The sequence below is a fragment of the Centruroides vittatus genome, unplaced genomic scaffold (assembly GCF_030686945.1).
Source record: "Centruroides vittatus isolate TY-2023 unplaced genomic scaffold, ASM3068694v2 contig_7, whole genome shotgun sequence".
NCBI classification, from domain to species: domain Eukaryota; kingdom Metazoa; phylum Arthropoda; class Arachnida; order Scorpiones; family Buthidae; genus Centruroides; species Centruroides vittatus.
Window position 1 is genome coordinate 1,516,153 of NW_027122442.1, and position 27,044 is coordinate 1,543,196.

The following is a 27,044-nucleotide window of genomic DNA, read 5'->3' on the forward strand; positions in this document are numbered from 1 at the left end:
ATTATTATTATTATTAATAGTGAAAGTAAAAGTATTTACTTTCATCGCACGTGGTAAATACCCATTCATTCATTTCACGAGCTAATCGCTTTCATTCATAGCACGTTATGCCATTCATCGCACGCGCTGATCAATTTCACTTTCACTATTTACGATAAAATGATCATTTCGAATTTAATTAAATTTTTTACATCTTTCACTGCTTTTTTAAAAAAAAGTCGATTAAAAATATCGATTTAATTTACTTAATATGATTTAATGATAAAAGTTTATACACAAATACAGTTATAATATGTCGTTTATTAGGATAAATAGTAAAAGTAAACGAAATGAGTCTTAATTATATGTAAATATATTGAAAATTTTGTTCAATTAATGGTTCCTATATTCACCGCTGTGGCAGGACAATCGAAAACTTCATTCTGTCGTCTGCTGACTGTAGTCAGCCAGTAAACGAATCGCCCCCTGATTGGACGGTTGCTGAATTTTGGAAGGAGCAAAGTAGCATGAGGTGAAGTAACTTAACTTCTTACTATTAAAGAACGAACACAACAGGATATACATTTTGCTTTGAAATCAGTGTAATTATTATCACGTGTTCTCATGCACTGACGTAATAGCGCACGCCACGTGTACTGAAAACATTTATTTATTTATTTATTTTTTAAATGTTATAATTGTGATGTGGCTATCGAAATGTTTCTATGATATTATTGTGATTGTGGCTTTTTTATTAGGTAAGTGAATATTTATTATCATTTTAAAAATAATAATATTTATTTTAGATTCTAGTGTAGTACATTTAATATAGATTTTAATGAAATTTTTATCTGAATATTTATGCTAAGTGAATTACTTATATACTTGTTATGCTTTTATATATATATACACATGTTATAGTATATCAAAAAATTGTTTTCTGAAGTTTTCTATAATCGAAACTTATAAAACACGTGCATTTTTATGCATAAAAGCCTTACATTAATCCAAAATATGCGTATTATTATTTTCTTATCTGTTGCTTTAATAAACTGCATATATATATATACACTGGTTTATATATATTAAAAAATCGTATTTTGGATTAAACAAAAGTTATTACCATTTCAAAGAAGTGACCATCTGAATAATTATTGATATCACTTCTTTACGAAGTATATATATATATATATATATATATATATATATAGAGAGAGAGAGAGAGAGGATCATTTAATTTAATTATTCTTTAAAAATTAAGTGATAACATATATTGTAAAATATGCATACTCATAAACTATTGTCTACTTTTCCTTTAAACCGATATTGCTGTGCCTTTCTTTGAAGAGGTAAAGAGACCGATATTATTGATTCAGTTGTGACCCCCTGCAAGTTTTTTATTCCCCATTTTACGAGTAGGAAATTGCCAACTTGGCAACCGATGACTTTTGTGAAAATTTGTTGGAATTTATTTCTTTTCAATTTTCTAATATAAAAGTGTCCGAATTAATTTTGTTGTCATAGCAGCATTATTCGACAATGTTTTAAAGTTAAAATAATAATAATTACTACTTATTATAATTAAGTTAAATACCATTTTATATTCTATTAACTTGCCATTTAAGCATTAAAAGACTTCATTGTAAAATTACATTATATTTTACACAAAAAGTTAATTAATAAATTGATCTTCTCTATCTTTTTTTCGTTTTTTTTAAAATATTAAATTAGACAATATTCAGCTTTTGGTATTATAAAATTTCAATTATTAAATGTAATAGAAATACATTTAAAATTTTTATTTTTCGTGTAGAATTTATATATGTTAAATTGAAAAAAATGGAAAAAAAATACCTGTATAAATTTAATATATAATTTTAAACTTATTCGATTAAAACTCAAGCTTTTGATTTAATATTAAAAAAATTTTATAAATAAAAATCCTTTATATATAGTTATTTAAATTAATATAAATAACAATATTTTAGAATTAAATAAAACTTAATACTTTACATAAAAAATATTAAACGTATTCTCAAAATAATTTTGATTAAAGTTTGCCTATTATGGATTACGTGTTTAAATTTGATTTTAACAAAAGAAAATTATTTTCATAAATTTCAAGGCACTTTCTGAAATATTTTTATAGAAATTTTAAAAAATTATATAATTTAAAATTTTTATATTTATGATAATTAAATTCTCTCTCTCTTTTCTGATAGTTTAATATAAATATGAAAAAATTATATTTTAAAAATAACACGAATGATACAGTCTCTATTTCTATAAGATTATTTTTGAAACTCTCTTGTTATTTTTCTTTATCTTTTTATTTTTTAATATTTTCCAGATTTCAATTTCTTTCGAATGAAATTAAATCTCGATTTTTTAAAAAGTAAATATATAGAGTTTTTGAAACCAAGTTAGTTTGTTGCTATTGTATATTTGGTATTTGGAAATAGAATATTTTTATTAAAATTTTTTTAAAAAAAATAATATTTAATCTGAGTTATACTGTAAACAGATAAATATTACGTATCAACTAATGAAAATGATCAAAATACCTAAGTTAATGATTACATTTAATCTACGATCATTTATTTTATTCCTTTAAAGTATAAAATAATTATATATTTTTTTAAGTTTATAAAATTTTTATATAAATTAAATAATATAATGTTTTGAATCACTTAAAAATTAAATAAAAATATATTTATTTTACTTTTTTAAATATTTATATATCATAAATACTTATTACATATCATACTTGATAGAGTAGTTAATGAGCTTTCTTCAAGCTAAAACGTCATTTTTATAGTAAAATAACTTTAAATATTTAAAAAGTCACTTTAATATCCGAACAAAACGACGGGAAGTAAAATAATAAGTTTCCTATAGGGATTAAATTTAAAAAAAGCCAAAAAAAAAATCTGTTTTCTCGAACTTAATGGCAGATAAAATCCCAAATAAATTACTTGGCTATAACTAAGACAAAAGTTGAGACTATTTTTGGCAATTTTCCTACAGAGTCATTATCGACCTAGCAACCATCTGTGGGGAACCCTATGACAGTCTAGTAGTATGAAGTGGCACATTGACTTTTGTATCCCCAACTGATATGTTCACTGACATTAAGGGAAATTTAAGTGTCGATTGTCACTTAAGCAGTTATAAAACTGAGACAATTGAATTCAGCACACAAAAGTGTTTATTGACAGCTATTTAATAGTATGATAAATCTGGTAAAATTTTTAAAATGTTACACATTATTTTAAAATATTAAGAAAAAAATCTGTCGAAAAGTCGTATAAGTATAAATTATTAATAATAAAAACTTTTAATTGAAATGATTTTTGGATAATTCTGAACGATTTATGATTTTTATTTTAGGGAAAAGTTGCTATATTTTTATATTATTATTATTATTATTATTATTATTAAAGATATTATAGAAATTAAAAAAGACTTTTCGTTTTTTTATAAAATTTCTGTTTATTTAACATTTTATTTTGATGTCCAAAAGCTGATATTTTCTTGTAATGAGTTTGTATTCTGATCTTGTTTATTTTATAAAAATTTAGGTAGAGTCTTAAATTTTTTGTTTGCTATGCAAAATACATAGTTTTTCTTCTTGTTTACTAAACAGAATTCTACTTTTTCATCTCGTTTTTTATTAAAAATATATGTAAAAATTCAGCCATTTTTAATTATGTTACTAAATAAAAAAAAGTATTATTTGAGATATCGTCATACTAAATCACATCTTTAATAAGTTTTCTCTCTCCTTTAACGTAAAAATTCTAGTATTAAAATTAATGAAAATGATTAAAAAACAAGAATATTCAATATAGAAGGCTATCAAAAGTTAAAATTATTTAAAAATAGTGCAATATTTCGTAAAATATCTTTTTATATTTGATTATTACGTAAAAAATCACACATTTTAATAAAACATATTTTATAATTATTAAAAAAAAAAACTAGTTTTATTTCTTATATAACTATAAAATATTTTAATATATAATTTGTTTATTAAACAAATAAACTACAGTATATAATTCCTGCTTAAATATGAAGTAAATATTTTTATTTTATAAAATTCAGATATTATTTGATTTATTGTATAAAAAAAAATTTATAAATATTTTATTTAAAGTCATAAATTATGAGCGATTTTAAAAATTTAAACGTAGAAAATGAGCAATTATATATTAAAATAAAATAATATTCTTCGTTTAGAGTGTATATATTTTAAAATTTGATTGATTAATTAGCGAATTAAAAATTAAAATTCCAATCTCTTGTCTAGTTAATTAGTAAATTCCGGATAATTTCTCAACTCCATTTCGATCTGGAAGTTAATATTTTCCGGAGCTCTTTCATTCTCTTCTCTGATAGGAAATTGCTTGGACAAATAATCTCTCCTCACTTAGTTCAACCAGTTTCCGCTTGAGGCACTGCGCGCCGCTAACAAAACTTGGTTAATTATATTTATTTATTTATTTATTTTTTTTCCTAAAAAATTTTTCAAAAATCCTTTATTGTATTTATCAAACAATACAACTTTGAAAAAGAATAAGTTTTGAAAATTGTTTAATTTTAACTTCTTTACAAAAGTTAAGTAAACTAGAAAGTGAAAGTTTAATTATTATACTTTTAAGTTGTTTATTTTCGAAGATACGCTTGAATTATTATAATAAAAGCTATGTTTTAGTGATTTTTTTGTGACTTTTTAATGAAAATAAACCTAAAATTTTCATGAATTCTAGATTTACTTTGTATTCAATTATGATAATATATTTAATAATATTAATTCAATATTGTAAGTGTGTTATCAGGGGGCTGTTTTCTTGTAACGCATGGTAACGATTCCTTAAATAACGTAAAGCAAATTACTGCGATATTTAAGGAATCGTTACGATGGTAAAATATTTAAAAACTATTGTTATCCGTTGTTATCAATGTTCACTGTAAACCATTGTTACCTATGTACTGTACATTGTAAACCATTGTTACTTATGGGTCGACCCATGGAAACAGTTCGATTTTGTTTCTGAAGTGTTTCATATCAAAATAAACTTATAAACACCTTTTTGGCTGCCGGGATTCGCTTTTATTTAGCAAACGTTTTCAACCTAGTCTAATAGGCCACCCTCAGGCTACAATCTTACTTGGAGCATATTTTACCGTTAAATATCGTTTCAAACTAGAATACAATAAGAGAATAACGACGTTTAAATATTTGAATATAAAGCAAAAGTAACAAAAAATTAATATAAATAACGAATAACAGTAAAATGTAAAATAAATAACTCAAAAAACGCACAAAAATATATAGTAGAAACGAGGCAATTATGATCTTCTAGCAAACTTATTTTGTACAATGTATTTTCATGCCGTTGCTAAACTGTCGGCATCTCTTGCATTATCTTGTGTTTCATATCGAACTTAATTTACTATTTATGCCACTTCTTCGTACGTTATACATGTAATTAATAAAATAATTTAAAGTTATCGGTATCCGTGCTGTGTATTATTCCTTATTACAATTAAGGGGTTGATGGAGAATATGCGTTAGGTAATTTTAGGGTTGGGTACGTGCGATAGCGTTACGGAGCGTTGCAGGTGGGTGTGATGGCAGTTGAAAAGTGTAAAAATAGCGTTACGTAATTTATGAATGATGTTCCTAATGCTTGAATATTTTATAATAAATATTATAATGATACTTTTTACGTTATCCTAAATTAAATGGCATGACGTAGAAAATAATGTAATCACTGTGATCGTTGCTGTTAACTTGTAAGTAAGTACTTAGATACGCTACAGTAACTATTTCTACATTGTACGTATGATAATTGTACTATATTACTATAATATTCAGTATTTAAATATTTGGTGTAATTAAATACTAGCATTGGAATTATTCGAATATAACTAAATACTCAAACTAATTTATTGTAGTATTTGTATTTTTAATCTAGTTCTTGCAATTGTTAAAGGATGCTATTTCTAATGGTAGCATTTATTGTATAGTATTTACAATAATATAACAAATTTACGAAATTGTAACGATTACAACAGTATATAAAATAAAACAATTTACAAAATTGCAAAAATAAGTATTACAAATTAAAATTATACCTTAAAATTTTGTAGTAATGATAACATTACAAATATTACCACGAATTACAATAATAATATGTAACACAATACTTGTATATTTGTATATGTATTTGTATTAATACATTATCAGACATATTTTACGCTTATATAGTAAAATACGCCAACATTTTTAATACAAAAAGGTATTTTTTACATTGGAAAATCGACTAAAATATCTGTCAGATTTACAGTGAATAAAATAATTAAAATTTACTTAAAAGAGGAAAGAAAAAGATAAATTATTCAAAGTATTGTAGCTATAAATAAAGTAAAAGAAGAGTTTAGAAGAAGCTGTTAAATTATTGACTCCAGAAAGGCAGTAATACGAAATCGAACTTGTGTTATCAAGGGGACAAGACAAATTCTCCTGTTGTTCTTTAAACTCCCCCCAAGTGGTTCATTATCGAACTCGAACGTGGGAAGAACGTTTGAACTTCTATCGTTTTCTGCGATGTAAATAGCATGTGTTGTCTGTTTGGTGGAGAGATTTACTACATTTCTTCAATGGGACGATTGGCCCGCACCTTAGTTTCGATCTTCTTAAGTTAACGATAGGAGCAAGCAGATAATGGGCTCACTGTATCTTTTTAACGTTGTCTTCAAGGGAATTTTTTCAAATTCTTTTCGAATTGTGGTCTTATATTAGAACTTAACTGGATTACTTACAGTGACAATTCATTAATTTTATACTTCCAATCAATTTTTATATTTTTATATATTTTTTTAATAGAATTAGAAGCAAATTGGGAAGAATGGTGGACATATGATGGCATATCAGGTAAAAGAATTCAATTATTTACATAATAAAAATATCTTAATTATATTTTGTAGTATATTATCACTTATTTATAAAATTTATATTACAATATGTTTAATTATCAGCAAATTTATATGGAAGTTTTTGAAGTTTAATGTTTATTATTGACAGATTTTGTTGTGTTTTTTTTATATATATATAAGAAGAGAGTGTGAAAGTATCAAATAAACAGTAGACCCTCGATTTAACGGATTAATTGGGGGAAGAAGTGCCTTATTGCCGAAAGTACCGAATATTTTAGCGTATAATTTATGGGAATTCTTAAATTACAATCTTATTTTTGCAAATTAAATCAATAGAAAAATTATTTTATAAATAAAATTTAAAATAAAAACTTTTTTTAATAACATTCCAAATTTATTTCACGTAAAATTAGAAAAGTGATTAATAAATTCTTAAGCTTACAATATTAATTAAATATATTAAATCGTGTTACGATACGGGGGAACATCATATAAAATACATTTGTTTTTGTTAAAAATAAACTGAAATTTTCTAAAACATATGTTTTTAATATTAATTTATATATTAATAATTAATTTTTAAATCTTTTGAGATGAAAATTATAAGCAAAGGAAGAAAATAAGCATTAAAAATTTAATTTCCAGATATGTTGAAGTTACAAATGGAAAAATAAAATAAGTTTATAATCATGTAAAAAAGTAAAGTAAAATTTTAGGAAATGATAAAGTCGTAATGAACAATAAATTAATCAAATTAAATGTATATAATTGGTATTTATGTCTTGTGAGTTGGAACTTAATTAAGTTCATGTTCGTTTAAGATATCGTGTTTTGAATGTCTTCTTGGGATTTAAGTTTCTCGAAACGAGAAGTTTGTGATAAAAATTTTTGAAATTCTTAAATTAAAAAACGTATATATTAATTTTTCTTACTTTTAATGTTTACCATTTGTATGATACTTATCTTCTTGTTCAGTAATTAGATTCCTGTTTTTTCTTTGTATACCTACGTACGTATTGTTTAGAGAAAATTATAAAAATTTACATATCTTAATTCTTGTTTTTTTGCTTCCATTTTACGAAATTTAGGTAGAATCTCATTAAAAAAGAATTCTAAAAATATTATTTTAATAATTAAATTTTTTACTCGTTAACTGTTTAAGGGAAAAAATAATAATAAAAAATATATATATATATATATTTATATAAAAGTTTTTAACAAAGGAATATTCTATTAATCTAAAGAAAACAATCTTCGTCTTTTAAAATAATCAAAGGCTCGTTAACTTTCTATACAAAAAATAAGAAGAGGAGAGGGAAAAAAACATACTTTTTAGAAACGATTAATCGATTTTTCACATTTCGATTAACAATATTTTGATCTTAAATCCATAATGTTTCAACTGAGATGATCGAATTCTTGAAGAAGTCGTAAACAGAAAATCGATTATTCTTTATCGTATCGATTATCCATAACGATAAATTTGATTTTTTTCCTCCCCTTGTGTTTTAGCGTATTATTAATCGATGATAAATCTCTTAAATAAGGAAAGAATATGCAGATGCGGAGGATGATAGCATAAATCCTAAAATATGAAATCTTTAATGTCATATTTTAATGGATATATTTCTATTGTAAAATTCTTTTAAAAAATTCGGTGTTTTTTTAACCTATTAATCGATCACGTCTCTACTATTCAAAGCGAGTTATGATACGTAGATATGTTGGATGGTTATCATTCTAAAATTTGAAAACATCGCATCTTTGATGTTAAAGGATCTGCTTTTTCATCTATTTACTTATAAAATATTAAGAATATGCACTTCCATTTGCATTTTAATAAGAATTTAATATATAATACTTTTCTGGTGTATTATCATTAGTACAGAAATTTAGCATGCTAAAATATACTGGCTTATCTATGTTAATGATGCAATTTTAAAATAGTTTTAAATGTTTTTGAAGGAATTATTATATTTATTTATAAAAAAAATAAATAAAAAGAATGTTGGTGTAAATGTTTAAATACGTTCTAAAATGAAACTTCTATGCTAATATCTATGCTAACAGATATTAATTGTATATTAATATCTGTTAGCATAGATATTAGAATAGCTATAGCATAGATAGAATAAATATAGAATAGAATAAATATTAGAATAGTTAGCATAGATAGAAACTTCTATTAATATCTATGCTAACAGATATTAATTGTATATTAATGTTAATTTACAATTACATTTAATCTTCAAATATTTAGTATTAATATAAATTACCTTAACCTTAAGTAAATAAATAAATTCCAATAACTTAACATATTTCTACAGATCCTAAAACGTAATATTTTAAAGTTATGTATATGAAAATATAGTTTAGTATAAATAAAAACACATTAAAAATTTCCGTTTTAAAAGCATTTTAAAGATTTAACCGATAGCATTTGTCTTAATCATAATGAAAAAGAGGTAGGTCTAAAGAAAATTAAACTTGATGTTAAAATACACTTTAGGGCACGTTTTTTATTTATATATTTGCATATAATAAGTTAATCCGCGTTATAACCTTTATTATAAGCATCTTCATATTCACTTCCTTGCTTTATTCAAAGCAAGAAAGTGAATATAAAGATGCGTATAATATTGGCATTTAAAATAGAGAATTCCTCAAAGGATGGTAGTGACGCTTTTGTTACTTTCCTCCTCTTTTCGTAGCTGCGACTATGAATATAGTCGAGGAGTTTCAGTAACTTTCTTTTGTACTGATCCAATTTGTTCACTGCCGAACGATAGGAGAAGGTCGGAATGTTCAATCCTCCAAGTAACCGGAATTCCGACAGAGTGAATGACTCTCGATCGAATCAAGAATCCGACCGGACGGCATCACTTAAGTCTAATCATCCGGAAGTAGCAGGAAGTCCCGGTGGGGAGATCCTTTTCATCTGCTCATGATTTCGTATAGTAGTGTCACACGTATAAGTATTCCATAACTGTTACCTGTAAGAGGAGAAGTCGATTCTCTGACATCTATTCTAGCTTAGAACCTTATAGCAAAACAATAAACATTTATAAATAAAACTTATGTAAACTGAGAGACTAACATAAAAATGTATGGCATCCCGGTAATGATTTCTTTTTCACGCTTTTATCTTTTCGAACGTTGAAAAAAAGAATAATAAAATAAAAAAAGTACTTTCAAATATTACATTTTCTTGTTATAAAATTCGCCATTTTTCTTTCCGAAAAAGAGCTCATAAAAGTCTGTAAATTCTGTCGAACGAAATTAAGCCAAACTGGCTGAATGCCAATGCAACAGGAAGGGTTTGATGTGACAAGTGAAACTGTGGCTGACAACTCGACTGGCACAACAGTAATTTGTCACACTTCAACATTGGCACGCTGGAAGTGACATCTTTTCTGTGGTGTTTAGAAAAGGCGTAACGTTGTTTATATTCTGTTGACAATAACCTTGTTCGAAGGATTTTGTCGAGTTTGACATCGCATCATTCCTACGTGAGAACTTTTTACTTTGATTTTTCTCACATCTTAACTATATTTTTATAGGTCCAGATTACTGGGGATTACTTAATCCGGATTGGAGATTATGCAACAGAGGTCGACATCAATCACCAGTCGATATTGACCCCTCCGTCCTGCTCTACGACCCGACTTTAGGTCCTCTCCATGTTGATAGTCACAGGGTAAGCGATTAAAAATTATGCAAAATTTATATATTATAATATAAACATTTTAACAATTGCTGTGATTTATAGCTTCCAGATGTTAGTTTTAGGATTTAAGTAAAAAATAATTGTGTAAAATCTGTTTCATTTTGTTTCATTTGATATTTAACGTCGTTAAACAAATCCCTACTTAGATTTTATCGCTTATAATACTTGAAAGTTTCAAGATTTTATATCAGAATTGCTTCTTAGCAATCTTGGTTGAGTTCTCCAAGGATTTGCTGGCGATAAATTTTATACCTCTATAAATGATATTTTTCAACCGGTGGATAAAAGTTATAAAAAGGCAATATTATTTTTTCGACTTCGTGATAGTAATACAGAATTTTTTTATCAAAATAAAAATTAAAGAAAGGGGGAAAAAGTACTAAAAATCATATAGTCATTTGTTACTTTGATTGACTGAACTTTTCATAAAGTAAAAAATATATATATATATAGAAGTAATATAGAGATGAATGATGTAAAAACTGACAGACGTAGATCTAGGTTCTCGGTACATCATACGGTACTAAATATTTATATGATCGACTGACGATCGCTTCAGTTCATCCGAACTGCAAGGCATTCTATCACTTGTATGAGAATTATTAAAAGATGCTGAATAGGAGAATGCAGAAATGACAGGAGATGAAGTAGATGATGCTTGCAATAATACAGTCTGCTTTCTCCTCTCTCTTATTTTCTTATGAAGTTTTTAATGATGTCCGGTCTAAATAACTTGGATATTTTTTAAAAATAAACCATAAATTCTTATATGACTAACAATCAGAAAAATAATTTAAATTGTTAAAAAGTACAAAGGGACTAAAAACGAAACAAAAGTTTGAAATTTTACGTTTAGATAATAAATTTTCTTTAACGTTAATTCAAGCTAGAAATGTAATTTATTTTTATTATTTTTACTACAAAGACATTTATGTATTTGATTCTATATTTTTTGTTTTAAAGAAAAAACTTTATTACATCTTGCAGACGATAGAATCGAATATGTTCCATTCGAGACAAATCACGTTTTATCCCCTGTAAATGTCTCTTCTCCTCTATGAACGTCTGCCTTGCAGGAAAGCGTAAATCATATGCCGTATCTATATACAGTACTTTAAATGTGTGTTATTTTTGTACTTTTAAGGTCAGTGGCACAATTTCAAATACTGGAAGAAGTGTGATATTTCGAGTCAATCCATCCAACTCGGGAGTCGTTATTCGAGGGGGTCCTTTAACCTATCATTATAGAATAACGGAAGCCCATTTGCATATAGGAAGAACTGACGAACGTGGTTCGGAACATACTGTTGGAGGACACGCTTTTCCTGCTGAAGTAACTGATTACATATATAAAAATGTAAGATAAATTAACAGAAAATTAATATTTTTTATCGATTCAGTTACAGGTTTTTGGATATAATTATGATTTATACGATAATATGTCCGAGGCCCAACAAAGAGCTCAAGGTGTTGTTGGTTTAGCTCTAATATTAAAGGTAAATTTTGTTAATTTTTATGTTACAAAAAATAATGATTACTTATAACTTATTAATAATACAGAATGCCTCACGTAAAATCTACCCTACTCACTAGAAACGATACAAATGGATTTAGGCAAAAATATTCGCTAGAAACTTTACTTTAACATTACTTAAACGTACAGAAACTTAAAGAAGATGCCGAAAGTTGTGCCCTTGTGCATCTAGGCATCTTTGTGTACACGTAATCATGTACAGAACTTACGTAAAATACTAATATCGATAACTTTAGTGCTTTAGAGAATGCCTTCCATGAATTTTCGTACAGTTCTAGGATTGGTCACATATATTTTTCCTTTTAAATGTCCCCTATAAAATTTGCATCACTAATGTTTAACACCTCAGTCGGGTCGATTTTAAATAGGGCACTTTGTATATAAATTTCAACCCTATGATATATTTTTGGTAAGGAAAGTTATGTTAATAGTATTTTCCTGGAATATATTTAATTCGTTTTTATAAATGAGATTTTGGAATGATTTATTGATATTAATTGAAAATACTTAATACAGATAAAATAAAATAAGATTATTATTATATATAATAAACAACAATTTATAAATCGGCTTCTAATCCCACCTAATTGTAATATTAACGTAAAACGTCAATAAAGATAAAAAAATATTTTAAATTTAATCGCAATTTTATTACTAAAGAAAGCTCTTTTAAATCCTTTTATTTCGATATTTTTATTCAATATTCTTTCAGATTTATATTTTAATAATGTATTTAATGGAATAGAAATAGTAAACGAATAATCAAAAGTAGAAAGAAAGAGGAAAAAAAATACATATATATATATATATGTATTAGATACAACCATTTAAATCTTGATATTTTAATGGAAATAATATGAAAATATTTTTCTTTTTTGTTTTCTTATCGTGAAAATATTTTATTTTTTTTATCTCTATGTACATTAGAAGACATTAAATCCATTTAAAAATTTCAATAAGCTTTAATATTACACGTTTTATCATTTTGATGAGGTTTATATTTTCGAATCAACCGTTACATCACGATATTTACATCATTATATTTCCATAATCGTACATCAGATAGCTCGCAAAGGCGAATACAGGATAAGAATCGTTTCTTTAATGAAAATTATATCGTTGTTAATACCTTCAAAAAGACCCATTCTTTTTATTTTAGCCTTTTTTTTCTCCTATTTAATAACTTAATAAACGTTAAAAAAAAATATCTTGCAAAAAGTGTAATATGTTACTTTAATTGTATAGATATGTTCTTATGCGAGTTCGTTCTGGTGTAAACAGACAGACGTGATTGTAATCGTAATACTTTTTATTATTATTATTATTATTATTCTTTATTACGAAAATTATAAAATATTTTATGCGTACGTATTTAGTTTTTATGGCAATTTAAAACTAAAATTATTTTTTAAAAAGTGGGAGAAAACGTTAAAATTTATAACATTTTTTTTTATTAAATGAAACTTTAAAAATATGCAAAAATGTTAGATTTAAGATAAGAAAATTGATTGTAATAAATTTTAAAGTTTAATAATTCGTTTGAAACTTTATAATTTAATGATATTTAATACTATTTTAAGATTGTTTAAAAATTTATAAGAATAAATAAACACGTTTTCCTTGCAAAAAAAAATATCTTAAATTAAACTAACTTTTTGTTTTTTTTTTATTTGCAGGAAAATATTTTAATTATAAGTTATATTGATTTAAAAAACAATATAATTTTATAATATCAAAATTTGCAATTTTATAATAATTTCGAATCAAATTTATGGCCTCAGGTTCGAAATTTGCATATAATTTATAAACATTTTGCATTTTATTAAATCGATTTAATTTAAATATATTTATCAAAATAAATCTTTTTTTTTTTTGAATATTTTAAAATGAGAAAAATGATTTAAATTTATTATAGAGTTTTAAATGTTTATTGTAATAATTAATTAACTAGTTAAGTTTTTACGTGTTAAGTAGTAATTATAATTAATGTAAATTGATACATCTCTGTTTATTAAATTATGTTTAAGATTGAAACTAATCAATTTTTACCTTAATTGTACAATTAAAAATTGAAATTAATAAATTTCCATTTTAATTTTCTTATAAATGAATCATTTTCTGTTTATTATTATTATTATTATTATTATTATTATTTCGTTGAAATAAAACTGAAACCGAACAGTTTTACGTCGTATTCAATTTTAATTTTAATATTTAATTTAATTATAATTAAAATTATTTATAAAAATTGCATTAATAAATTGTATTTTAAATGAATTTTAATTATTTAAATTATTAATTTTGTTCTACAGCTCGGTAATCTATCTAATCCAGAACTAAGATTCCTGACAAATCAAGCGAGTAATATCATTTATAAAGGTAAGAAAAAAGCATTATTTAAACGTATAAAATTTAATTTTAACAAAATTTGAATATTATTTCAAGGTATTTTGTATTATTTATTAATATTTAAGTTTTGGTTTTTGACCTTTTTTATAAGCGAATAAATTTCGTTATATGGTTCATATGTGTAAGTGGAGAGGGAATTTGAGTAATTTTTTAATAAAAATTCTGTCGGGTTATAACCATAGAGACATGGAATGACACGTGAGCATTGACGAGAAAGTACTTTTATTGTAATCAGTTAGTAGACAACAAATAAAAGAGCAGTTTTAAACAGTCAATCGTCGACCAATCTTAGTAGCATTGCTTCAATGGAACCGCCTCTACATCTTTCAACTGGAAACTTCTTTAGTCAGCAGAAGGAGTACCTAAAGCTTATGTGGCAGACGGTGTAAGTATGGAGTCAATCCATCCGGAACTAAACATCCGTTGCTTTAATAATGCCGCTATTTCTAAGATTTAATAAAGACTGCTAGAGGGGAAGTGTGAAATCGTTTTAGAGATGGCAGACCGATCAAGGGGACCAAAAATGTGCCCCACTATTCAACGAAAATTAAGTCAAAGAGGCAAAACGAAAACAAGAGCCGAAACAGATGGCGTTTTGTGGTCTTTCTGCGTCGAATCTTGGAATTTTAATATACTGATATATATATATATATATATTGTACTTTTCCCTGGTGAAGACTAGTGTCCAGATAAAATTAAGAGAAGACGAATGATAAATAGTAAAATAATTCTTTAAAATTTCACTCTCTTTTTTCTACAGAAAAAATTTCATTAAGTCGAAATTTTAGGTCAAGAATTAAATTCTAGAACATTTGCGTAAATCTGGAAGTACAGTAGCAATTGCTTCTCCTTATGAATTCTTCTTGTAGTAAATGAAGGTAGAGAGAAGTACGTTATTTTTTAAATCAATACCTATATTTTACAATCAATTTTTTAAGTTTTCGATGCACATATATTTATATATTTTCCTTTTTTTTCTAATAGTAAAATTCAATAAAATATGAGCAAAAACACTATTGTGAATTTATTTCATTTTTAAATGAAAAATTCGTATTAATTAAAGAAGCATTTATGTCTTTTATTACACCAAAATTCCACTAAAAATATATAATCCCGAAAATTAATAATTAATTTTCTTGTAATTAATATAAAAAAACAGTAACTAATTGTAATAAAAACTAAATAAATATTTGCATCTTATGATTTAAAAGGCGAAATTCTTCTTAACGTATATTACTTTTGAGGTGTTTTATGATCGGATTTTGTAGTTCAAATATGAATTTTCATATAAAATATAGATTTTTGGCTTTCTAGATTTGAACAATTTCTAAATTTTCCAATTTAAATAATTAAATAAATGTATTAACAGCGAATCCAGAGAGGAAGAAGAGATTCATAAAAGAATTCTTCTTTTACCATATTTAATTAATAAATATATTATTATAATAAATTTAAACTAGAAAAAATAGTAACTATGAAAAGTTATGAAGGTTTTTTTTTCTATTCAAAAATATCTCCAATGTCTAACGAAGTTATGGAAGATGCTCAATTAAGTTTTGAAGATGAATAAGAACTTATTCACTTATTTAATATAAACTCTTTCATCTTGTTAGGTATAAAAATCTATATATATATATAGAGAGAGGGAGATATTTATAAATTTTTTATTTAATAATGTTATTTTTAATAAATACTTTCAAACATAAAAGTTTGATTAAGTAAACTAAAGGTAGTATAGGTAATTTCGATAGATTAAAGTTAGGATGTTTGTAGTAATAAAACTTGATTTACGACTAATACTAAAAGTGCAAATGATGGTGTTAGAGGAGACATTCGACTTTCGTCAATTATCTTTAATATTAAACGAAGTAAATTGCAAAATATAAAGATGTTGCAGCTTTAAAGAGCTATCAAAAATAGATTTCATCATGATATATTAAACTTGCATCATGATAAAATGAAGAAATTTGAAAAATAAATTAAAATATATTTATTATTTTATTTTAAAATATTATAATTGGATAAACGAAGCGATTAATCTTGAATATTCGTCAGAATTTTCAATCATTTTATTTTTTATTTATTTATTTTATTTTAATATAATAGAATGTAAATTTGATTTTCTTGCTGGAAAGTTGACTTTCGTGTTATGAACTTGTAAATGATTTTAATTATTTTTTTACTGTTAAAAGTATTAAAAAATGTAAAATTTTAGACAGTTTCGTTTTGTTTTTAGTTATTACAACAATAATAATAATTGCAAAATCGTTATTTTTAAAGAAAATAATTTAAATAATGGCTCGTGTTTCAATATCCATCGTAAACTTCTATAAGATTAAAATTTGTGATGTACTGTACCACTATAGTAATAATTTAAAGATATTGATACATTCGTTTTGTCTACATATAGTGTACACTTTTACGTCAAATCGACGTCATTATCATACTTTCTCATAAGAAAAACTATGAGAAAGACGTCAAATTGACGTAATAGGGTACGTTATTCGAACAAAACGAAATGCACTTTTAAATTATGATTTATTTAACAAAGATTAACTGTTAGAGTTTGAAATTACGTCTAAAACTTCAAAAGTATGTGATCGATTTTTCTCATTATGCTACTTTAGTAATAAATTTTAAAATCATGACATTTTTTCAAAGAAATTGATTTAAGTTCTCAACTGTCCTTTCTCCAACATCATCTAAAACCTCATAAAACTGAAAGTTTAAGTTTATTTTTTGTACTACTTCAGTAGTAATTCAAGAAATTTCGCTTCTCTTAGCAAAAATAACAATATTTTTAAAATATTCTCTTTAACCAATTTTAAAATTTAACATTTATAAGCATGTATCTCAGCTTCTTCCATCTTTATGGGCTGTTGCTATAACAATTATCAAAAATGTGATTCTTTCGAGCGAAAATAATCGAGTTACTTGATAATATTTAACTAAAATCGGTTTAAATCTCGACATTTCTACTATAAAAAAAACACGTTTTAAAGGCACGAGAAGAATTTTTGTTCTAAATATTTGCAATTGCTGCTACATTAACAATTGAAGAAAATGCTATTTTAACATAAACATTAAGTTAAAAATTAGGTTAATAACTAGAATTTGAATTAATTATTTAATCTAAAGATTTAAATTTTATAAATTATATCTAATGTTTAAAATCTCTTAATATTCATCATCAAACAATAATTAGTGGCTATTTGATAATAACGATCTTTACAATCGTGTTAAACATCTTCATTTATTACGTCGACAGTATATCCAATAATAATCGTTGTTAGGAATTTGAAAATGTAATAACATTTGATAGATTGACTTAAGAACCTTTAATTATCGACGTTAAAATTCCATTTATCCTTATTAAACTTTATTACTAAAGCCACACTACTGCTATATCGATAATTAAATGTGTAAATAAAATTAAAAAAAATAAAATAAATTATCGATATTTAACACTGTAAAACTATTATTTTAAGTGTTTTGGAAGAATTTAAATCAATTAAATTAATTAATTTTTGTTTGGGCATTTATGGGCATTGATTAATGGCGATCTTTGACGTTAAAGGTGTTCTTAATCGGTTCTATGTTTGTTAATGTTAATTAGATTTTATCATAATAAAGTAGGGGTCGTCTATTAATTAATATACTGAAGAGGTTGTCCATTAATTAATATATAATTTAAGGGGGGGTCACGAAAATAAATCATTGTACACGAAGAGGGGTCAAGGTATTGTCTATGTGGACTTTACGAGGTGTTAGTGGCGTATTAATTTGTTCTTAGAAGCCTATTTACTTGTCAAACTATCAGAAAATACATAAAACTTTGTTTAAAACGGAAAAAATAAATTGATAACGTGCGAGGTTTTATTATATTTGTCGATGTCAGGGGTTCTATGAAAACTTGTATTGTATGTGGAGGCCCTAATATACTTAATTAATTATGAAAGGACCTAATATACTTAATTTATAATTATTTCTGGAGGTTTAAAATATAATTTTTTTCCTAATATTTAAAAAAAACTGCTGATTAAACTTGAAATTTTGTCTGAATTTCTTTAAATATATACGAGGTGAAACTTTAGAATACTTTTTTCTACTTAGTAAATTATCTAGCAGCTATGATTACTTTATAAACCTAGATTAAGTCTTGATCAAGATTTCTTTTTTTTTTTAATTTTTGTTTATGAAGACAATTGTACGGTGTTTTGGTGTTTAATTATAATTAGAGTTTGATTATGTTTAACGTTAATAAGATTAATTAAAGATTTTTTTTTGGATAAAAGTTGTTAAGAGCATCCATTTAGAATTCGATGCTTTTGAAGTTGATTAAGATCTTTGATACTTAAGTACGATAATAGAAGCATTTGATGAGCAAAGGGATCAATGACGATTCTCTTTGAAGGTTCAGAAGTGGCGAAGATGTTCAAATAGTCAATATAGATTTGGATTCTTGTGAAAATGATTGAGTATTTTTAGTGATTATTGCTTCTGTTTGTATTTAGAAGCGTTAAATATCACCTTTTAAATCGTGTTTCAAACTTGAAACAAGGTTGAAGAGTTTCTAAAAATGCATATTTTGAGGTTTAAATATGTATTAAAAATCTCATTCGTATATAAGAATACTTAACGAAGACTTTCGGAAGTGTTAAAGGTATTCGGAATAATGGAGAGTGCCATATTTTAATGCCATAATCAAAGAACTCTATGATGGAAGTGATAAAAACTTAAGTAAAACTTTCTTTAGTGTTGCTAAAGCAAACTATTAATGAATGTGATAAATAATATTGCTCTTATAAAGCTAAAATGACGATTATAGATAAAACTGAAGAATTTTCTGCTTGATTAAATATTAATTTGAAAAGAGAAAATAGAATAAATTGCTGCCTTCTTTCTATTTTTATATAGAAATCGTTTTTATATTAATTCAGGTCAAACAGCTCAAGTAAATCACATTTCCTTTCGAGGTTTGCTACCGAACACTAGCCATTACGTAACATATGATGGATCACTAACAATGCCAGCTTGTCAGGAGACAGTAACTTGGATCATTATGAACAAACCCATATATATAACAAAACAACAGGTAAGAGACGAACTTTATTAAAGAAGAATTAATGAATTAAATGTCATTAGCTTAGAGAAACATCAGAAAGAATTCGTTTAATTCATAATAAGTATCTTATGATGTTAATTTTGTAAGAGAGAAGATTGCGAGAGTTAATAACCAAAGGCATTTTTCCTATAGGCAATGTTAAAAAAAGGATATATTTTTTGTTATCAACGTGTTATTTAAGTTTGATAAAAAGTAACTTCAGGCTAAAATGTCCGAAAGATTAATTAAGTGATGGATATTTTTTATTTTATTGCTCTTTTTTTTGAATTTTTTGAAAAATTTTATTATCTCGGCTTAGATTATTTAAAGATATTTTTCAAAAGACATACTTTAATGCTTCGTTAATCAAACATAGTTTACTAGAAGTAAAACTTGTTAAATTTTTAATTATTTAATTATTTTTAACATATTTTTATAGTGTAATAAAGTCCTTGTAAGTGTTTATAATTAAAAGATGGTTTTTCTTAGAAATTCGAATCATCGATAATTTCAAAATTGATTATTTTTTTTCGAAATTTTATAACCAAATTTGCACGAGTAGACAAAATAAATAAATCTTTTTGAAAATCGATAAACTCTATGCAAAGAGAGTGAGTTGAGAATATTTTTGTCGAATGATTAGTAGCATCATATCCAACGTTTGCATTGATCCAAGTCTAATTTGCATTATAAAATCATATAAACAGAGAAATGTTTGGAATTCAAATGAGATAACGATTAATAAAGATGATTTTTTTAAAAGTTTTTTTTTTAAAGATCATTTATATATTAAGTTTTCAAGCTTTTCTCATAAAATTCCATTTATCAACTGGATAAGTATGATTGTTGATATAATCTCCATTGTAGTTATTAATGATAACTTATAGCTATGCAAACTAAAAATCGATATTCCGTATTTTATTTTAAAGAAAATTATTTCCAATATAAGAAAAATTATTCAGAAGTTTTCTCTGTTAACTTTTCATGAATTAAGATTTATTAAATGCAGAGTTATTGTATTGGAAATGTAAGATTTATGTGTATCTTCCTCCTCCGGCTGACATTTTAACTTTCTTCTTTCAAATGGAAGTTGCCTAATGAGATTATAACGTGACCTTTAACCTTAATTCTTTTATGAAATCTTATTGAAATTACCAAATCCAAAACGTTTGAGAGTTTAAAAAGTTTTTATATGAATAATTAGAGTGGTTAAATTTTCTATTTTCTAAGAGAGAAACTGTGGCAAGATGATGAAAATCAATATTTTTTGTACGTGTATTATATATAATTCATATACTTATACCTCGGTATACCTACCTATACCTTTTCTAAATCCAATATTTTATACCTATACCGATCACTTATAGTATTTTACAAGCTTATTGTGTTTTACTGGTGTGTAAATGAATATAGGAGTTCATTAAGAATGTCATTATATACATCTAGATATAAATATTACATAATTAATTGTCTTGAATTTTGTAGAAAATATACTAAATTAAATCCTTTATATAAATTAATTTGCTTTTAAGAATTCATAAGTTTTATATTTACAGTCGAATTTATCTAAACACTTGTAAAGTTATGTTATAATTTATGAAGAAAAATCGAGATTTTAATGGCAATTAATTTGTTATCAAATCCAAATAGCTCAAGAGATAACAAGGAAAGTATTAATCAATTCTCTTATATTGTATAAGTTGTGGATTAGCCGTTACTTCATAGAAAAGAATTGAAAAATTATACTTTAATACGCATTTTATAGGATAATCTACCTCATATAAAAGCCCGAAAACTTTAACTTATATTCGAGATAATGAAAATCAGTAATAATGCCACAAATAAGCATTAAAGATAAGCCAACCAAACAATTGTATTGCCTAAAGCCATTTTTAGAGAGGAATTCTCAAGTTTTCGAACTTTCAGGAATTACTTAGTTGGATCGTTCCTTGATAAATTCGATTGTTTGACCATTCATTGAACTATTTTAATGCATCACATTCTTCAGGGAACAATAAAGTTTCTCAGGGAAAAAAATATTCCCATCTTATCTAGATTTAATATATTTTGACAAATTTATAGATTTAATAAAAATAAATAAATAAAATTTCGTTCTTTCTTCATAAATCATATCTATATCTATATCTATATCTATATCTATATATATTTTTTTCTTTTTTTACTATTAAATTGATCTTTAAATTCATATTTTTAATATATAAATATATATATATATATATTTTTTTTTAAAGTTATATTCTATCCGGAGACTGGTCCAAGGAGAAATTGTGAATCCTAAAACGACATTAGCTGATAATTTTCGTCCTCCTTTACCTTTATATCGTCGTGCTGTACGAACTAATATAGTAACGAAATATTTTCAGGTATATATTTAAATATAAATAACTTAAAATTTTGATTTAAAAAAAGAAAAAAAAAATCACGAATATTCTATAGAATATTAAAGTAAAAATATATTTCTTTTTTAGAAATTTAAAATGGTTCCTTTAAATATTTTATCAATCATCGTCTATAATTGTGAGGGGTGGAGCATTTTAATGCAGTAATATCGTTATAAGGAATAATCCATTTGATGTAACGGGTGTGGATGAAAATGTGCAATTATTGAGAACGAAATGTTCGAAAATGTCTCATAGAAATGATCCACCTATTAATTTGTCAGTCAAACATATCGTATAAAGTTCAAATAAAACAGTAAAACATTCAAAAACTTTCGTGTTAATTATATTCAAATTTATCTTTTTTTTAATATTTAAGTATATGTATGTATATATATATATATATAATAAACACACACAATTGTTTAACATATTTTAAAACATATATTTTACAGGGAAACGAATGTGCATCAGAAAAGAATGTAATTTATAAAGGTAAGTAACTAGATTAGTTTAACTAATATTCCTGAAATTTGAAGATAATGTATAAAAAATTATCTTTTAAATAGCTTCTTAATAGTGATCGTTACTCAATCATGTTTTATTCAAAGATAAATTATGTTTTTTTGAATAATTGAAGAATTTTAATATATATTTTTTCCTCTTCAACAAAGAAAAAAATTATTCTAATTTGAACCTGTCTAATTTATAAAGATATACTTTATAATCTATTTTTTTAAAAAAAAAAGAAACATCTTTAATATTTAAACGTAATTATTTCCTAGAAATATATTTAATATTATTTATATTTTAATTTTTTTTTAAGCAAGCAACGTGATATCGAACTTACCATAAATTTTGAAGTAAGTGAAAATAAATTATATTATTTTTCATTAATTATAAATTGATGAATCTTCACAATGGGAGAAAATGATGCAAATGATCTGCGGTCATTAATTAGAATAAAATTAATTTCGATATTGTAAAAGATTTCGGATACACCCATTTTCAATAAATTCTTAGAAAGCATATTGTTTACAAGAATGATTTAATCCATTTGGAGTCATGTTCACGCTGATTGAAATGACGTGTTTAATCAATTTTATGTACTAGTAATTTATTTGTTTTGACATTTTCAAACATTACAAATTTATTTGTTTATTATTGCTATTATTCAGCAGGAAATGTCATCATATTAATTGCAAACATTATTTATGCAATCGATTGTTAAAAGTTATAAAGTGAATTTCCTTTACAAAATAATAATCTTTAAAATTTGTATATAATTTGTTTAACTTGCACTTCACCATTTAAAATAAATTTGAAAAAAAAAATATCACGTTTTAAATATTTTCAATTTAATTTAAATTTTTTATTTTAATTTATTTATCTTCAGAAAACGTTGGATCGATATATTTAATCGATTTAGATCACGCGCGTTGTTTGCTTAATTGATTACGTTTAAGCACGCGCAGTTGATTACATTTAACAGCACGCGCCATCATTTAATTAAATTTTAAAGCGTTCTATTTCATAAATTTAATCAGTTTCGATGATTTAAATAGATTTAAGCACGCGCCTTTATTTATTTCTTACGTCATTGGTTTTTAAATTTTGAAATCGATTATTTTTAGTCACGTTTCAAAACACGTGAATCTAATAGCTTTCGTACACGTGCACTTTATTTAATTATCGTCATTTTTTTTATTAACTTCTCTTTTTTATATTACTTTGTAAATAAAATACAACAAACTAATTTAATTTAAATTAAATTTATAAAATATTTATTATTTAATTATTATTATTTTTTTAAGAAAAACGATAAGCTATTATTTAAGATTAATTTTATAAGAAAAAAAAATATTTATTTATTTATATATTTAATTTTTATTAATGGTAATGAGAAGAAGCTACATCTACATCACAAAAATCCCCCCTTTTTTTTAGTGTTTTTTGAATTTGAGAATTTCTTTTTTTCTTCTTTCTCTCTCTTCCCCTTTTAAAGTAGATTTTAATGATAATGTCTTCCAAACGTCACTTGCCATTTCCACGTGGATATTCTTTATATAAATGCCTTTCAAAAAAGGCATTCATTGACTATTAAAAAGTCTACTAAAAATTATTATTTTTGTTTATTATCGTAAAATGTAATTGTATTTTATTATACAAATATTTCCAATTTATATACATACATATACATATTTATATATACAAATATATATATATACATATTTTTTAAAAGCTAAAAGTCATATATTCTCTCACTAATTTTTTTATACATATATCCTTTCTTTTTTTACTTTTAAATTGTGAATTTTGAATTCATTTATGCATCATTTTGATATTTTAATGCAACCTACTTTCGATTCTGTAAGCATATATATATATATATATTATTTTTTTATATATAATTTTTTTAAACTTAGATATATTTATTTATTTTATCATTTTTAGTAAAAATTTTATGATACATGACACGAAAATTTTATAAATATAGCAATAAAAATTGTTTGATAATAATAAATAAATAAATAAATATATATATAATAAAAAGAATAAATGTATTATATAATAATGATATGATATTTTCTTTTATAATTCTTTTACAGTTAATGAAATTATCAAATATGGATTATCTTGTCGTTGTGTAGAGAAGGGAAAAAGGAAAAACAAAAAATTATATATATATAATATTAAAGAATAAACTTTGAATAATTGATTTAAGTGTGTCAAGTGGAGAACTTTTTTAAAAATTTATTCCTTTAAAAATATTATTATTATTTATCCTCCTATAAATAAATGAATAAAATAATATAAAAAATATCATTAATTATTTTTTTAAATCTGTAATATTATTACGTTATTTAAAATTATATAAATGGTTAAATTTACTTGATTTACATAATGTTCAATATATGTTTTTTCCCTCTCTTAAAATATATTTTTAATTGGAATTTACATGCCACATAAAATTTAAATTCTCTTTCCAATATCACAAACATTATTAATAATTTAAATTAATTCGTATTTTTATTTAGATTCTATGAATTAAATTTTTAATTGAAATAAACTACACAAAAAAAAATAAAATAAATTCTTAAATATTAGATTAATAGTAATAATAATAAATTTATACCATTGAAGTGTATTATTAAGGAATCTTATTAATCAGATTTAAATTTAATTTTTTGGGGAGTATTTAATTCTTTTTTTTAAAGTAAAAATAGATTATTCTGTTTAAAGTATGGAAAAAAGTATTGGATTTATTAATTTTCAAAAAAAAAGACTTGGCTTTGAAAGATAAACATGTATTAGATATTTTAAAATTAATAACTGAAATTTTAAAAATATTCAAATAATTTAAAGCAATTAATTGTTATGAGTATTAAATTACTGAATAATTAACATAATTGTAAAAACAAATTAGATAGAAAAATTATTTATTAAATATTTCTAATTTCTCCTCCTAGATGGCGACAACAGTTTATTCGAGAAGTGTGATCATTGAAAACTTAAACTGTTTTTTTTTTTTTTTCTTTTTTTAAAATATAATTTGAATATTCTGGCATATTTAAAATTTTAAATTTGAAAAATAAACATTATTTATTCGTTAAATTAAATTATTTTTTACACAATTTAAGTACCGAGATAATAAAGTTCTTAATGATAAAGTGATGTTGAAGAGCATCATCTAAGGTTATGGATGGTCAATTATAATGCTATTTAAGTGCATAAGTTTTTTTTGACAGTAAAAGCTATCTAAAATCAATTTAAATAATGCAAATTAAGTAAGTTTTGCTTCTAATTTGATTTAATTGTATTAAGAATCTCTACGTATACGTTATAAAATGATAAACTGTGCTTATTAAACTCTCTAAAGGATACTTTTTTCTTCTCAAAATTTTAAATTTTTTAAAAAAATAATCATTTCAAACAATTTTAAATTAAAAATTAATATTGTTACAATTAAGATAATGGAAAATTTCATTTCGAAATTCGACAATATTTTGAAATAATTAAAGAAAATATGATTAAGTTATATGATCTTGATAGCATTTAACTGATTCTGAGAAAGTTGAAGATCTTGATATGAAGCTATTAAAGCCTCATATCAAGATCTTCAATTTCTTCCGCATCATCATCAACTGGGATCAAGAACAATCTAGATAAAACTTTACAACCAGAACAGATGAAAAGAAGGATTTCAACTATTGTTAAGAAGAAGAATTCTTAAACTTTGGGTCTTAAATCTTCTACCGAATCAAGATTAAAACACGAAAGGAAGGGGGAGGGAAAGCAATTTTTTTTAACTATAAATACTCGGTTTATATTAAAAGTATATAATTAAAAATACACGATAAAGATTTTAAAATTCTTATCTTTAAGAGAAAGTAGAGAAAATTTTATTTTAGGAAAGTTTGCAGATTACTTATTTTTAGATTTTGTAAGGGATTCGATGATAACCTGTCATACTTGTTACGCTTTTATTGATTATTTTCGCACCGTCAGGCGATATTAATTGAATGGAACGTTGCTTCATCTTTGGGATAGTAAAACGTCTCATAATTATCCAGATAATATTGAAAGAGTTGTATAACATATAAAAGTATATTTAATAGATAAATTTAATGTTCATAGAAAAGTCATTTATGCAGTAGTTTTCCAACTGTAGATAATAAATGTTAAAGATAGTTAACAAAGATTAAAAATAAAACTATCCTGGTAATTTTTTAAAATCGATTTTATGGTATAAAATCGAGTTTTTAATCAAGAATTTTAAAAAATTGTGTTTTTGTTAAGTTAAATTTTTAATAGAGATTGTTTAGACGGATGGGCGGAGCGACGCGACGTCGCGTCGCTTCGCTCACCTTATTTAAATAAATCTTAATCGGTTCAAATTAAAAAAGAAAAATTGTTAAAAATACTTAACGATATATTTTTACATTTAAA

The 27,044-nt window shown here is 24.2% G+C and overlaps 1 protein-coding gene across 1 annotated transcript; it reads left to right on the plus strand.

Moving 5' to 3' along the window:
- Positions 1 to 470: 470 nt before the first annotated feature.
- On the plus strand, positions 471 to 24,830 carry LOC136980428 (carbonic anhydrase-related protein 10-like). The gene is made up of 11 exons (XM_067276534.1): positions 471 to 737; positions 6,872 to 6,919; positions 10,482 to 10,618; positions 11,793 to 11,981; positions 12,049 to 12,144; positions 14,495 to 14,561; positions 19,532 to 19,686; positions 21,948 to 22,079; positions 22,550 to 22,589; positions 22,921 to 22,957; positions 24,704 to 24,830. Exons 1-10 carry the CDS (start codon positions 683 to 685, stop codon positions 22,947 to 22,949), a joined length of 948 nt encoding a protein of 315 aa, XP_067132635.1. The 5' UTR covers positions 471 to 682; the 3' UTR covers positions 22,950 to 22,957; positions 24,704 to 24,830.
- Positions 24,831 to 27,044: the final 2,214 nt, after the last annotated feature.

Bases quoted from the DNA above. Each gene is read 5' to 3' on its own strand.
- LOC136980428 (XM_067276534.1), top strand. From the start codon at position 683: ATGTGGCTATCGAAATGTTTCTATGATATTATTGTGATTGTGGCTTTT. The intron at 10,619-11,792 runs GTAAGCGATTAA...TGTACTTTTAAG, and splicing joins TCCATGTTGATAGTCACAGG to GTCAGTGGCACAATTTCAAA. The intron at 14,562-19,531 runs GTAAGAAAAAAG...ATATTAATTCAG, and splicing joins GAGTAATATCATTTATAAAG to GTCAAACAGCTCAAGTAAAT.